Here is a 14,834-nt window from a genome sequence, read left to right as displayed (position 1 = left end):
CCCATGAGCCCCTGCCAGCATTCGCTGGCAGGGGCTCATGGGAATTGTAGTCCATGGACATCTGGACGGCTGCAGTTTGACTACCCCTGCTTCAGACCAACAGGGCTACTCACCCAAACTTAGGAAAACTCAGTCAGCCAGGACACACTCATTTGGTAGGCAGGTACGCAAAGCAGGGTCTTTTTGCTGGTAGCCCCGTGAATCTGGAACAACCTCCTCAGGGAAGTCCACCTGGCTCCCTCCCTGCTGATCTTCTGGAGGCAGGTGAAGATGGCCTTCTTTAGGACTTCCACCCCAGTTCCCCTTAAGTGATTGCAACTTGCAGGTGTCCCCAATTGGGCCCTTGCAGCCCACAGGCCAAAGCAGGGAATGCGCTAATTGGCTTCACCTGAGTTAACTTTCCAGAGGGTTCTAGCTAGGGCCGCATCCTAATTAGTTCACCAGCTGACTCAGGTAGGCCCCAAACTATCATTAGCCTAAGGCAGGGGTAGTCAAACTGTGGCCCTCCAGATGTCCATGGACTACAGTTCCCATGAGCCCCTGCCAGCAATAGGGAGATAATGCTTCCATTCAGGCCCCGAAAGACAGGAAGGAAGGTGGTGCTGTCTGGGTTAATGCTGCCTAATTTTTAATGTGTTTGGCAGGTAAGTCAGCATTTATTATCTCCTGAGCTGCTTGAGAATTGGGTTGTTTACTAATATATATTGCTGAATTGATATTGGTTATTGGCATCCACTTGCTCTGGGAAAACGTGGGATCCTGGTAATTGCACTGGGTCAAGTTACTAGCAGCTCTAATTTTGGGATGTGTTTTTATGTATTCTTTTTTATGCATCTTATTGCTTTTATTATGTATTAAATATTTAACTTCTTGCATGCCCTGCCTTTCTCCCCAGAGGGGGGACCCAAAATGGCTCCCATTGTTCTCCCTTCCTCTATTCCTCCCTCACAACAACCCTGTGAGGGAGCTGAGGCTGAGAGTGTATGGCTGGCCCCACGTTGCCCGGTGAGCTTCCATGGCAGAGCTGAGATTCGAACTGTGTTCTCTCAGATCCTAGTCCTATGCTCTTGAGCAGAGGTAGTCAACCTGTGGTCCTCCAGATGTCCATGGACTACAATTCCCATGAGCCCCTGCCAGCTAACGCTGGCAGGGGCTCATGGGAATTGTAGTCCATGGACATCTGGAGGACCACAGGTTGACTACCCCTGCTCTTGAGCACCCCACTGTTGCTAACAAAAATGTGTTAGTCTTGAAGGTGCTCCTGGACTCTGGCTCTTTTTGACTACTATTTCTGCCTCCTCCTGAGGCCGGTTGATGGGGGGCCCTGTGGTCTGACCCCACAGGGGTCTCCTTATCTTCTTGTGCTGGCCCCAGCCCTTTGGTTCACGCGGAGTTGAGAGAGATGAGGAGACGTAGAGCAATCTGCTTAAAGAAGCTGCAATCCCAATAAGAAAAGGATCCGGGAACTTGAAAGGGATCCAGTCCTCCCGTCATAAAATTCTATTGCCTGTCCTGCTCTGTGGGGGGAGCCGGATAAGACACAAGCCCCCTTTGATCTTCCTCCCTGACCCCTTTGAAGTTCCTGTCCCATCCCTCCGTCCCCCGCCCCAGCAGGGAAACAAAGCACTGTTGGTTATTTCAACACCTGGAGCTAGATGGGAGGGGGATGCAGGTAAACAAAGTGCCTTCCTCAGGTTGAAGGAGAGGAACGAAAAGAACTGCAAAGGTGCCAAGGAGACAGATCTTGCTAGGGTTTATGCATTTTTCATGAAAGTCCTTTGCAATTTTTGCTGTATTTTTAATTGTTCCAGCATTTTAACGTTGTTAAGGCCGAGGTCGTGTATCTAGCCCAAGGTCACCCAGCAAGCTTCCTTAGCAGAGTGAGGATCTCCCACACTTTAGGCTGACTTTTTCACCATTATTCTATCTTGGCTGCCTCTTGAATAAATTTTGCTGGCCTTTCAAGGTGCTCCATCTTTGTGCTGCTTCTTCAGCCAAACACAGTGACACAGAAGAAGTGTGTCTGCACACACAAGCAAGCTTACACCTAGCAAGCTTACACCTAGCTTACACCTGCACACGCAAGCAAGCTTACACCTAGAACTAAACCTTGCAGGTCTTCAAGACGTCCCTGGACTCTAAATTTGTTCGACCACCTGAATCAAGCTCCCTCTTGTCTTCTGCCTGATGGCGCTGTTAAACCATGATGCTAATAAATCTTAATCTATGCAGAACAAATTTTGAGTCCAGGGACACCTTTTAAGACTTAAAGTAGTTTTAAAGTTGTAAGCTGTTGTGTGCTTAGTAGACTTGGACAGACCATGGAAAATAGCAGACCACATTTATAAGGAGAAAGTCAGCCCCAGGTGAGCACACGACATAATGCAGGTGCTGGTCATACCTATTCATTCTGGGTACCTTCTGAGCAGCATCCCTCCCAGCAGAAGGACTCCGGGATCTCCAGTCCGACAAAGTGGACAAAGGGAACTTTTATTCTCAAAAGCTCACACTGGGAACATCATGCTGGTCTTTAAGGTGCTGCTGGGTTCAAATAGAGACGGAGGCCTCCACCCTCCAAAAAGGGAATGCCCATTAAGTTGCCCTATTCCGAGTCAGATCCTCACCCATCAAGGTCAGCGTTCTCTGTTCTGACGGGAATCACAGAGGGAGGTCTTTCCCATCACCTCCTGCCTGGTCCTTATAACTCCAGAGGCTATCAGGGATTGAACCTGGGACTTTCTGCCAGCGTGGTGCCGTGGTTAAGAGCGGCAGCTTCTGATCTGGCGAGCTGGTTTTGATTCCCCACTCCTCTTCATCACACCCCTGTTAGAGCCATGGCCCTCCTCTGCAGAGTCTTCCTTGGTGGCCTCTCTTCCAAGGATCATGCCGACCCCAGCAAGGGGCTTTCAAGGCCAGGGAGAAGCAGAGGTGGTTGCCCACGGCCTTCCTCTGCAGACCCTTCCTTGGTGGTCTCCCACCCAAATACTCACCCTGCTTAGCTTCTGAAATCTGATGAAACCAGGCTTTTAACGTGCCACCTTGAGTTAAAACAAATAATCAAAAATGGAACTGCAGCCGGCAAAGTAAAATTAGGCTTTGAAAAACAACTTAATCAGATTCTCGAAACGTTCAGACGAGGATCCAACATGACGAGGAAAAGCCGGCTGCTGAATGGGCAGGTTTTGGCAATCCATGAAGGTGGCAGTCAGGAGGGTGCAGCTCATCCGAGAAAGAGGATTAAGCCTGGAAATTAAGTCTCAGGTTTGTCAAGGGGGAGCTGCTGACAGGGGGGGGGGGGCTGCCAGCTACAAAGGTTAATAAGTCCCAAATGAGCTGCACTTTCGGGCGTTTCGGGCTCAGCCTCAGAAGGACCAGGCGGCCCTTCCCCACTCTGAGGAATATCCCAGAACGCCTGGAGCCAGAAAATACCCACGGGGCCCTTTCCGTCAGGGTTGCCGACTGTGGGTTGGGGGAGCACCTGGAGATTTGGGGGTGGGGCCTGGGGTGGGGAGGGCATCGGCTGGCTAAGATGCCCTCAGAGCCTCTTCGGTCCGCGGGCTCAGGGGCCAGGACCCTGGGAATTCATTTCGGCTCTTTAGCATGAGGGTGCAGAGAAGCAAGAGAACTAAAACTTGAACTAGCAAAAAAACACCTCAAAAACCCAACTTGTATACAACAGTGTGCTATAGACCAAGGGTAGTCAACCTGTGGTCCTCCAGATGCCCATGGACTACAATTCCCATGAGCCCCTGCCAGCTTCTGCTGGCAGGGGCTCATGGGAGTTGTAGTCCATGGACATCTGGAGGACCACAGGTTGACTACCTCATTCTATTGGTCAGGTTCACTTCAAACTGCCTGGATCCGGCCTTCGCCATCTGGCCGCGCATTGGCTGACAGTAGTGCAGGATTGTGATCCTGCCTCTGCCCTCAAGCTCCCTCCTCAGCAGAACCGCAGGCATCCTGGCGTCACCTTCCGGGGCAGGCGTCTTCTCCAGGGGGGCTGGGTCTGCATGATGCAGATGAGTGGTCCCTCTGGGAGCTCTCCCAGCATGACCTGGAGGCTGGCTGCCCCAGCTGAGCCATAACCCTGTTTGGTTATAAGGCCATGCAATGCATCCCTTAGGGGGGGGCATTTCTTAGGGGGGCTGAGGTCTCTAGTCTGCAGACAGGAACTGTGGTCCAGGAGCCAGATAGGAATCCTGTAGCACCCTAGAGACCCACAAGAGGTTTGGAACTGTGACCTCCTGAACATCTTGCCTAGGGCTGGCAACTCCCCGTGCGGAAATACCTGGGGATTTCTTGGGTGCCGCCTGGGAGGTCGGTGTCTCCGAGGGGCAGGGACCTCCGCCGGGTCAAACCCCGTGCAAGCCACAGTCCAAAGCAAACGCCTCCCGGGGAAGTGGGATAAATATTTACAACAAAGAAGCAATGGCCGTTGTCTGCAGAGGGGTTGTGATGCTGGGAGGTTGGCCACCGCGGATTGGGGCCCTCCCCTTCGGTCCTTTGAGCCCCGGGCTGGAGAACGACCCTGCCGGGTTGGGTGAGCTGATCTGTGTTCTCCCTCCTGGACCCCCAGCAAGCCCCACATATTCCACGCAGGGCAACCTGGTTTGCCTGGACGTCAGGGTCGCCAGCACACAAGGTTATCTCTGCAAAATTGCCTGGGGAGAGGGGGGGGGGCAATTGCTTGCTTGCTTCCTGCTCTTTCCCAGCCCAGCTGGGATGTCAACAAGATCAAAGGCGTCTGTTGCTGCTACCGTTCATCAGGCGGGGTTAATAGACCCCCTCGGCCCGCGTGGCTTCCAGAGGCACAGGCATGCCCACACAAAGCCTTTCGAGAAGCCCGAACAAGGGAGGCCGAGGGGGAGGGAAGCCCCTCTTTCTGGAGAAGACTGGTATTTACGCAACAGAGTTGTTGTACAACCGGCTTGGCTGGTATCCACAGGCTTCTCCCCCAAATGCTGCTCTTTGTTGGCCTCGTCCCCAAACCCCTCTGGCCTTAAAGAGACCTGCCCCAGCACGGGCCTCGTCTTCTTTGGGGCCAGGGAGCCTTCCTAGAGGGACAGGCGAGAACCAAAGGCACTGCTCCAAGGAGCTTATAGTCATGGAGGCTACATGGAACAGAGGGGAGAGAGGGAGGACGGAGGAGACCAAGAAGCTGGGTTGCCAACTCCAGCTGGGGAAATTCCTGGAAATTTGGGGACAGCGCCTGGGTGAGAGCAGGGGGTGAGAGCGCCTGGGTTTGTCAGGGGGAGGGACTTCAGTGGCACAGAATGGCGTAAAGCCCACCCAGCAAAGCAGCCATTTTCTCCAGGGGAAGTGATCTCTCAGTTGTGATGTCGGGAGAGCTTCAGACCCCACCTGGAGTTTCGCGACCCAGTGTGCTGGGTGTTAAAGCAAGGCAAAATGCGACCCCCAAGACTCCACACAAAGTAATTAAGAGACCCTTCATGGTTTATTTCAGGTTCAGGTCCAACAAAATTTGTGGCAGGGCGGGAGCTTCCAGGAGTCAATGCTCCCTTCTTCAGTTACTGCTAGAACGGGAGTCCGTCAGTCCTTATATGTCGTGCCTTACTGGGCTGTTCAGTTTAAATGGCTGGCAGCCATTTCAGGGCTCCCCTCCACTTCCCCCACCGTCCAAAAGGTGCGGGGGGGGGGGAGACTGCTGGAATGGGCAAGAATTGATTCAGGAAAGCAGAATTGAAAGATGAATCGATTCTGGGTTTATCAATACAGCTCCTGAATCAATGAAAGAATACCAGTTCCATTTAGGGGACGCCAGAAAACAAACACCCAGATGGCAGTTGATTCGGGGCTTGGGGGGGTTGGCTAAGCTGACCTGAATGGCACATTCCAAATTCGAAAGCGCACACATTTGGAAGGCAGACTGCTGGCCCTCTAAATCTGGCAACAAGATGAAAGAACAGGGCTGCAAGAGTGTTGACATGGCAAAAGCTGCAAGGGAGAGGTGAAACATTTCTCTGATCCATTGCTTTTTGAAAACTCCAGAGGGGCATCGAGCGAACTTCCACCTTCCCACGGATTTCAGCACAACTCCCATTGAAGATCTTCCTGGTCAATTTTGACACTGGCAACTCAGAAGAGCCCTGCTGGATCAGGCCGTCTAGTCCGGCCTCCCATCTCTCCCAGGGGCGAGCTGGGAGGTCCAACAACAGGGCAAAGAGGCCGAGGCCTTCCCCTGACAAGATCCTCAGAAGAGCCCTGCTGGGTCAGGCCAGGGAGGATCCATCTGGACCAGAATCCAGTTTCACAAAATGGCCAACCAGTTCCTCCGGAGGATTAGGGGCACAGAGCCCTCTGCAGGATCTAGACCAAGCTTTTGCAACCAGGGTTTCGTGGAACCCTCAGGTTCCTTGCCAGCCCTGGAAGCACTTCCTTAATGGGTGGGAGCTTATTTTAAATATATTTTTTAATTTGTTCAGCATGCATTGGGTGATATTGACACTATTTGGTCCTGATGACCCCTCCCTCCCTATGGCCACTGATGGGCCTGGAGGGGGTGGGGAGGGGAGGGGCCTCAGGTGGGCGTGTCCACAGCTCTGCTTCCCAACCCTATTCTGCACAATCGTGCCACTTTTGTGGTTTATCAAAGCCTGAGGAATGTTTCAGGGGCTTCTGAATGGCACAAAACTTGAGAAAAGCTGTTCTGGACCACCATCTTGTCTCCTGTCTCACCCAAGGGCCAACCAGTCCCCCCCCCGGGTGTTTAGCAACAGGGCGTAGAGGCCAAGACCTTCTCCTGAGGTTGCCTCCCGGCACTGGGATTCAGAGGTTGACTGCCTCTGAACATGGAAGCTCCCTTTAGCAGCCACTGGCAGATCTCTCTCCTGCGCATCTAGCTCGTCCCCTTTCCAAGCTGCCCATAATTCACGGACCCCGTGACATCGTGCCCAGATGGAGCATAAGTGGGCTTCCCAGCTGACTTCTGCTTCCTCCTCCCAAAGTCACACTTTCAGGTAGGTCTCCAACCCCCCCCCCTTTGTTGCCAAGTGTCATCTCCCCCCCCCCCCATCTCTACATTCAATGGCAGCTTGTAAAAAATGTTTATTGCCGGTTCTGTCTCCTGCCCCCCCCCCAATCCCTTTGTCCTCTTGTTGCAGGGAGGGGGGCTACGAAAACCAGCCCTTCCTGGATGGGGGGGGGGGAGGGATCACAGGCTGGGAGAGATGAAGGGATGGGGAGGAAGACCTGATCACTCTTGCTGTCCCCTGGGGGGGGGGAGACCAGCACTCCTTTGGGTTGCCAACCTGCAGCTGGCTGTGTTGCTGAGACTGCCAGAGAGGGGGAGCCCCATAGGCAGCCCATCCCACGACTGAGCCACTCTGACATTGGGATTCCCCCCTATCTATCTAGCTGGTATCATTCTCCATGTAGTTTAAACCCCTGACTTTGGGTCCTCTGCTGCCAAGAGGAAGCACTCCCTGCCCCCCTCCAAGGGACAGCCGTTGAAAACCTTCTCCTTTTGTGGGACCCAGAGGGAGAACTCCGGACTTCTCCTTACGGAACTGCACCTTGATCTTATTTGCCCGTTTCCCAGCGTGTTCAGATCTCGTTGAACTCTCTCCCCGTCTCCCGGGTGTTCGCTACTCCTCCCAATTTGGGGTCTCCTGCAGATTGAAGGAGGCCTCCCTCCACCCCTGTTCCGGATCCTGGATAGAAATGCGGAAAGGTCTCGGACCCAGGGCTGCCTCATGAACACGCCTGCCCGCCCGCCCCACGTTTTGCTAGTCTTGAAGGTGCTCCTGGACTCTGGCGCTCGGCTCCTGCTGCCGACTGGCGGAAACGGCCCCCCTCTTGTCGATGTGCCCCTGCTGTCCTCGTGCACCAGGCGCCCCGGTCGGGTTCTGTGCAGAGTTTAAGAGATGCAGAAGGCGCTTCCCCTGGATCCCCTCAAGGTCCCGTTGCCAAGAAGGCACCGTTGTTGAAGCGCCTTTGTTGTGGTTACCGTTTTGCACTTGGCAATAAACAGCAGCGATAGGATCGGTCTAGCCCAGACAGCTGCCCCGTGGAGGGCGGGAGGGGGGTGCTCTTGGCACGCATGCCTGATCCGCTGAAGCGCAGGGAAGCGACTTGGTGCAGGGAGCCAGAGAGTGGGCTGCAGAAACGGCAGCATAAAACTCAAAAGTCAGCCTTGCCAAGGCCTGCTGGCCTCCGGCTGGCACCTGGAGGTGGCCCCGTTTTAAAACTCATCTCCAGCTGACAAAAGTGGTGGCTTCGGAAGATGGCATGAGGGCGTGCTACCCTGCCAGAGCGGTGTGGTCCTTAAAGCGTGGCGGACTCTCATGCAGTCTAGAGAACCGCCCGGGTTTGATTCCCCACTCCTTCACATGCAGCCAGCTAGGGGACCTTGGGCCAGCTTCGGTTCTCTCAGAGCTGGTCTTTCAGAGTGGTTCTCTTAGAGCTCTCTCTACCTCGCCTACCTCACAGGGCATCTTTTGCAGGGGGAGAAAGGTGTTTGCCCTTGAAGGTGCAACTGCGGACTCTGGCTCTTTTCTGCCGCTAAAGGTAAAGGTCTCCCCTGGGCAAGGTCTCCCGAGTCATGTCTGACCCTTGGGGTGACGCCCTCCAGCGTTTTCATGGCAGACTCAATACGGGGTGGTTTGCCAGTGCCTTCCCCAGTCATCACCGTTTACCCCCCAACAAGTAAGCTGGGTCCTCATTTTACCAACCTCGGAAGGAGGGAGTCGACCTTGAGCCGGCTGCTGGGATTGAACTCCCAGCCTCATGGGCAGAGCTTCAGACTGCATGACTGCTGCCTTACCACTCTGCGCCACAAGAGGCTCTTTTTTTCTGCCGCTGCAGACGGACTAAAATGCCTCGGTCTCTCTCCATGCAAAGGCGCCACATTCTGCGGCCTCCCCGTCTCGGTCCCTCGTGCGCCACCGCAGAACCTCCATGGCCCGAGGCAGTCCAGCTCGGATTTCCAGGGGGTGGCGGCCCTGCCGGGGGGAATGGCTCCGGCCGAGCCCACCCGCCGAGCGGCTCCTCCCCCGGCCTCCCCCCTCCCTCCCTCCCTCCCAGGCAGAAGATCGCGGCCGCGGAAGGGAGCCCCCCCCCCCGCCCCAGCAACACACCCCTGGGAGGAGACGGGGCGGGGAGAGCCCGAGGCCAGCCGGGCGGCGCCCTCATCCCCCCGCCCGCCCGCCCGCCCGCCCCATCGGCTGCCTTCCAGCGCGGCCCGCCGCCCTCCTCCGCGCGTCCCGGGTTTGGAGCGCCCAAGACCGCGTCCGGCCCCTTCCCTTCCCTTCCTTCCCTTCCCGGCGGCGGCGCGGATGCCCGAGGAGGCGGGGGCGGGCCCGGGGGGCGCCTGGCGCTAGGGCCGGAGGAGCACGAGCGCCGCCGCGGAGCCGGACATGACACCCCCCGCGCCGCTCAGCCGCCGCCGCCTCCTCCTGCTGCTGCTGCTGCTGCTGCTGCAACTCTGCGCCGCCCAGGTGAGTCCCCGGCCGGGCGGGCGCCGCGTGTCCACCGGCCGGGCCTTGGCGTGCAGGCCACCCGGGGAACGGGCCCTGCGGGGCCAGCCTGCCCGGCCTTCCAGGGCGGCCGCGTCGCCGGGGGGAGCCACTGCGTGGGGCCGCTGGCCCGGGCGGGATTCCGGGGGGCAGGATGGAAAGCGCAGGGCCCCCCAATGCCGCCGGGCGCCAGCCTGTGGCTTCAACCCCCCCCCCCCCGCGAGCCGTGGGGGAGCCCCTGGACGCCCCGACCGGGCATGGCGCTTGGTGGCCTCGGAGGCTGCCCCGGAGCCCCACTTCGTTCTGGCCAGACCCGAATGAGGTCGGGGGGGGGGGGGCGGCGGGTCTGCAGACAGAGTCCCGGTTTGAGAGCCGAGGGTCGGGCCTTCTGGCTCCAGAGGCGCGTCGGAAGGGGGCTCCGAGTCGGGCTCCTCCTGGGCGCAGGAAGGGGGTGAGTCACGGAGCCCTGAGCGGCCCCTCCCGGCGGCAGCCAGAGGCGGGGGTGGGGGGGGTCCCTTCGAGGTGGGGCCGCTGCTTAGAGCTCTGCAGGCTTCTTTTCGGAGTCACGCCTGGAAGATCTCGGAAGCTGGATTCATTTATTTTTAATAATGCCATGGAGGAGTTAAGGCGGGGGAGGGGGAGGGAAGCGGAGCCTGCCTGTGCTTGGTGCCCCCAAGTCGCTTCCCAGGGATAGGGACCCTCTGAACGGAGGCCCTCGGAAGAGTCCCCGCGGTCCAGCCCATGTGGGGAGTGACATTTGGGTGCTCCAAGGCGTCCTCCTCCCTCTTTGCCTCCCGCTCTTCCTGCACTCCTGTCTTGCCCTGGGATCCTCCTAAGGTCTCCGAAGGACGAGAGAGCCGCCCCCCCCCCCCCGTTTGGCCACTTAGATCGAGAGAGCCAGCCCATCTGGCCTTTGGGTCTTGGTGGCATTAGCCAAACTCCCCTCCGGTGCCACATTTCAAAGGGAGCCACTCTCTTCCCGCCAGCTTTCTTCCTTGCCCGTCTTTTGCGCCCCCGCACAGTGGTGGGGAATACCACGGCATGAGATAACTTGATTTTGGTGGCCAGCCACGCCTCCTGCCCTTCAGTCTGTTCTGGCTCCTTCGCCTTCTGATCTCTGGGTCTTTGTCTCTCCTCTCAATTGGGGCCGGAGTCAAGGCGCACGAAATCCTGAGCCAGGTCCATTCCCAGAGCCACCTTGGGGTCATGGTGAAGAGGGGCAGCCTCTCATCCGGAGAATCAAGTTTGATTCCCCACTCCTCCTCCTCCTCCTCCTCCTCTTGCAGCCAGCTGGGTGACCCTGGGCCAGCCCCAGTTCTCCCAGAGATCTCTCAGCCCCACCCTCCTCACAGGGGGTCTGTGGTGGGAAGAGGAAGGGGAGGCAGTTGTACGTTGCTTTGAGACGCCTTTGGTACAAAAAAACCCTCTTCTCCTACTTCTAAGGAGTAGTCGAAACGCCAGAGTTTCTTTGGGCAACCTGTGTTCCTTCTAGGAATCAGCGAGAGCCATAGGGAGACATTGAGTAGTTCTAGGAATCTTCTTCTCCTCACTGTCAGAAGTGTGGAAGAGAGAAGCCCAGAGCAAAGTATGACTGGGACCCCCAGGTTCAGGGGGTCTGACTCAGTTCCCCATCTGCAAAACGAGAACCAACACTGCCTGCCTCGTAGAGAGCAACTCTCCAGGGTCTCAGGCGGAGAAAGGCCTTTCCCATTACCAACGTCCCGGTCCTTCTAAATGGGATGTCAGGGATTGAACTTGGGAGTTGGGACCACCTGCATGCCAAGCAGAGGCTCTTCCACTGAGCCACAAGAAGGTCTTCCCCAGCCCTACTCAGGTGCATTTTCTGTCCCTGGACTTGTATTTAGGAAGCCAAGAGATGGTTTTGCCTTTTTGTTAAAGCAGGAACATGCATTTTGTCTGGTGCGGTTACTTTGTCTGGGGCTGACTTGTTAAACGAAGCAAAAGTCTCTTTGGAAAGGGGGGATCCTGGCCTTTTGGCCCTTAGATTTCCTCCTTGGTTCCTTTGAAGGGGCTTTTGCTTTGAGAGGGGTGGGTGTGCTTGTTTGTGTGTCAAAATCAGCCGGACAGGGAACTTCTGTGGGAGGCAGCGGCCTACAATCCAGGGACACCTTTAAGAGCAGCAAAGTTTAGTTCTGGGTAGAAGCTTTCCTGCGCATGGACACTTAGTGACCTGAAGAAGAAAACTTCTTCTCAGAATGGAGCTCTGCTGGTCTGAAAGGTGCCCCCTGGGCTCAGACGTCTGTTGCTTCAGACCAGCACAGCTGCCCACCTGGATCAGTGTGCCTGCCCACGAGAGCCTAAGCCCTGAAATACAAGCCCCCCTGGACCCACCTGAATCAGCTGAGACAGTCTGCGCATAGAAGTAAGTGCTCTGGGGCATGAGCAGAGAACTCACCCACTGCTACAGCTATTCACAGATCCTGATAAGGGCCTGAATCCGATCTCTGCTATTATCGCCCCATTATTGAAGCATTTTGACTCTTGCCAGATGCTCCTGGCAATTAACACACACACACACACACACACACACACACACTGCTCTCTCTACCAATATGATATGGTTGAAGATATTCCTTTTCGCTTTATCTGTAGAAGTGTGCATGCACACAAGCAAATACCTTGAGTTAAACTCTGCTGGTCTTCAAGGTGCTGCTAGACTCCATAGAATCCTAGAGTTGGAAGGGACCTCCTGGGTCATCTAGTCCAACCCCCTGCACTATGCAGGACACTCACCACCCTCTCGCTCACCCACTGTCACCTGCCACCCCCTTGAGCCTTCACAGAATCAGCCTCTCCGTCAGATGGCTCTCCAGCCTCTACTTAAAAATCTCCAAAGAAATTCGGTTTCCAACTCTGTTCTGCTGCTTCAGGCCAACGTGGCGACCCTCCTCGAGTGGCCAGGCCCTCCCTAGCCCCCAGCAGGGGGTGGGGGGGTGGGGTGGCCAGTCCCAGGTTGGGAAGCTCCTGGGGCTTTGGGGAGGGCGCCTGGGAGGACCAGCACCTCAGCAGGGTAGAATGCTCCTCGGAATCTGCCCTCTCTGCAGCCTGGAGCCGAGCTGGGGATCCCCAGGCCCCTCCTGGAGGCGGCCTCCCTATTCCCACCTAAGAAGAACTAGTTCCGCAGGCCTTCTTGTTTGGCCTAATTTCAGGGGTTTCTGAATGCAGGGTTAACTTCTCTACTGCTTGGTGATGTCTTTGCCCGTTCTCCGCTCAGATAATCTTTTGCAAATAAACGGCCCCTAGCGCAAAAGAGCCTGTTTGTTTGTGCTCTTCTCGGGCACAACCTCGGCTTTCTCTTCCCAGGAAACCTTTGCGTGGGCCGGACCCCCGGATGCCCTGCCTGAAAAGCTCCCTGGAAGGAGGGCAGAGCCGTGTGGGGAAGGAGGGAGAGGCTGGCCGAGCAGGGCCAGATTGAGAAAGAAAGCAACGGAGCAGGAGGTGATTTGGAAATGCCAGGAAGGTCCAAATCTGGACATGCGAATTACCCATCTCCCCCCCCCCTGCCCCCTGCAGGATGCTCTCCGTATGCAGTCGAAGCATGCACAATACCGGCCCGGTCTATTCCAGCTGCCTCACACAGAATTAGGTTTGCTAACCCAAGACTGACTGATTATATTATGGACTCAGTTCATTTCTCCTCCCACCTTTCTCCCCGGCGACCCACCTTCTTCTCCGTTTCCTCCTCACAACAACCCCTGAAGGAGGTTAGGCATGAAATTGGCCCCGGGTCACCCAGCAGGCTTCCGTGGCCAAGAGGGGACAGGAGTCCGGGACTCTGAACCCAACGGGGTGGTAACGATTCACTCTGTTCGTTTAAAAGGAAAACGAAAAGGGTTAGGTGACTCCATGGCACTAAAGGTTGTTTGGTATTATTTTTTAGTGCAGTTGTTTCTGGACAGAATGTACGCCCCACTTTTCTGCCCTCATCGGGGTCATGGAGGTGGCTGACGAATGAAAAGAACGTGCATTAAAAACACAACGTAAAAGAAACATTAAAACCAGCAAAAACGACACCATTGGAACAATTAGATGAGTGCTCCAAAGGTGGAATTCGCTACCAGAGGAAAGGCACAGTTGGCTTCAAAAGGGGTGTAGACAGATTCACGGAGGAGAGGGCTATAAGTGGCTACTAGGCATGGTGTTTGAGAGAGCCTCCATGTACAGAGGCAGCCAGCCTCTGAACATCACTTCCAGAGGGAAACATCAGAGATCAGGGGAAGGCCTCGGCCTCTATGCCTGTTTGTTGGCCTTCCAGAGGATCTGGCTCGCTGCAGTGTGAGACAGGATGGACCCTCCCTGGTCTGGTCTGACCCAGCAGGGCTCTTCTGAGGTCCTTATCAGGGGAAGGCCTCAGCCTCCCTGCCCTGTGGCTGGCCCTGCAGAGGAACTGGCTGGCCCTTGGGTGAGACGGGAGGCTGGACTGGAGGGACCCTCCCTGGCCTGACCCAGCAGGGCTCTTCTGAGGGTCTTCTCAGGGGAAGGCTTGGGCCTCTCTGCCCTGTGGCTGGCCCTGCAGAGGAACTGGCTGGCCCCTGGGTGAGACGGGAGGCTGGACTGGAGGGACCCTCCCTGGCCTGACCCAGCAGGGCTCTTCTGAGGGTCTTCTCGGGGAAGGCCTCGGCCTCTCTGCCCTGTGGCTGGCCCTGCAGAGGAACTGGCTGGCCCCTGGGTGAGTGGGAAGGCTGGACTGGAGGGACCCTCCCTGGCCTGACCCAGCAGGGCTCTTCTGAGGGTCTTCTCAGGGGAAGGCTTGGGCCTCTCTGCCCTGTGGCTGGCCCTGCAGAGGAACTGGCTGGCCCCTGGGTGAGACGGGAGGCTGGACTGGAGGGACCCTCCCTGGCCTGACCCAGCAGGGCTCTTCTGAGGGTCTTCTCGGGGAAGGCCTCGGCCTCTCTGCCCTGTGGCTGGCCCTGCAGAGGAACTGGCTGGCCCCTGGGTGAGTGGGAAGGCTGGACTGGAGGGACCCTCCCTGGCCTGACCCAGCAGGGCTCTTCTGAGGGTCTTCTCAGGGGAAGGCCTCGGCCTCTCTGCCCTGTGGCTGACCCTGCAGAGGAACTGGCTGGCCCCTGGGTGAGTGGGAAGGCTGGACTGGAGGGACCCTCCCTGGCCTGACCCAGCAGGGCTCTTCTGAGGGTCTTCTCAGGGGAAGGCCTCGGCCTCTCTGCCCTGTGGCTGACCCTGCAGAGGAACTGGCTGGCCCCTGGGTGAGTGGGAAGGCTGGACTGGAGGGACCCTCCCTGGCCTGACCCAGCAGGGCTCTTCTGAGGGTCTTCTCAGGGGAAGGCCTCAGCCTCCCTGCCCTGTGGCTGGCCCTGCAGAGGAACTGGCTGGCCCCTGGGT

At 56.9% G+C, this 14,834-nt stretch overlaps 1 protein-coding gene across 2 annotated transcripts in view; it reads left to right on the top strand.

Moving 5' to 3' along the window:
- Positions 1–9,160: 9,160 nt before the first annotated feature.
- The window catches only part of LOC143820971 (tumor necrosis factor receptor superfamily member 16-like), a 31,051-nt gene continuing 25,377 nt past the window's right edge, over positions 9,161–14,834 (top strand). The window contains exon 1 of one of the 2 annotated variants that reach the window (XM_077304437.1): positions 9,161–9,455. In XM_077304437.1, coding sequence (XP_077160552.1) covers positions 9,375–9,455 — 81 coding nt within the window. In that variant the 5' untranslated portion in view covers positions 9,161–9,374. The remainder of the gene's footprint in view (positions 9,456–14,834) is intronic. The other variant, XM_077304438.1, reaches the window with a different exon arrangement.

The sequence above is a fragment of the Paroedura picta genome, chromosome 11 (assembly GCF_049243985.1).
Source record: "Paroedura picta isolate Pp20150507F chromosome 11, Ppicta_v3.0, whole genome shotgun sequence".
In the NCBI taxonomy this organism is placed as follows: Eukaryota; Metazoa; Chordata; class Lepidosauria; order Squamata; family Gekkonidae; genus Paroedura; species Paroedura picta.
Note: the sequence above shows the minus strand (reverse complement) of the source record. Positions and strands in the feature narration are given on the sequence as shown.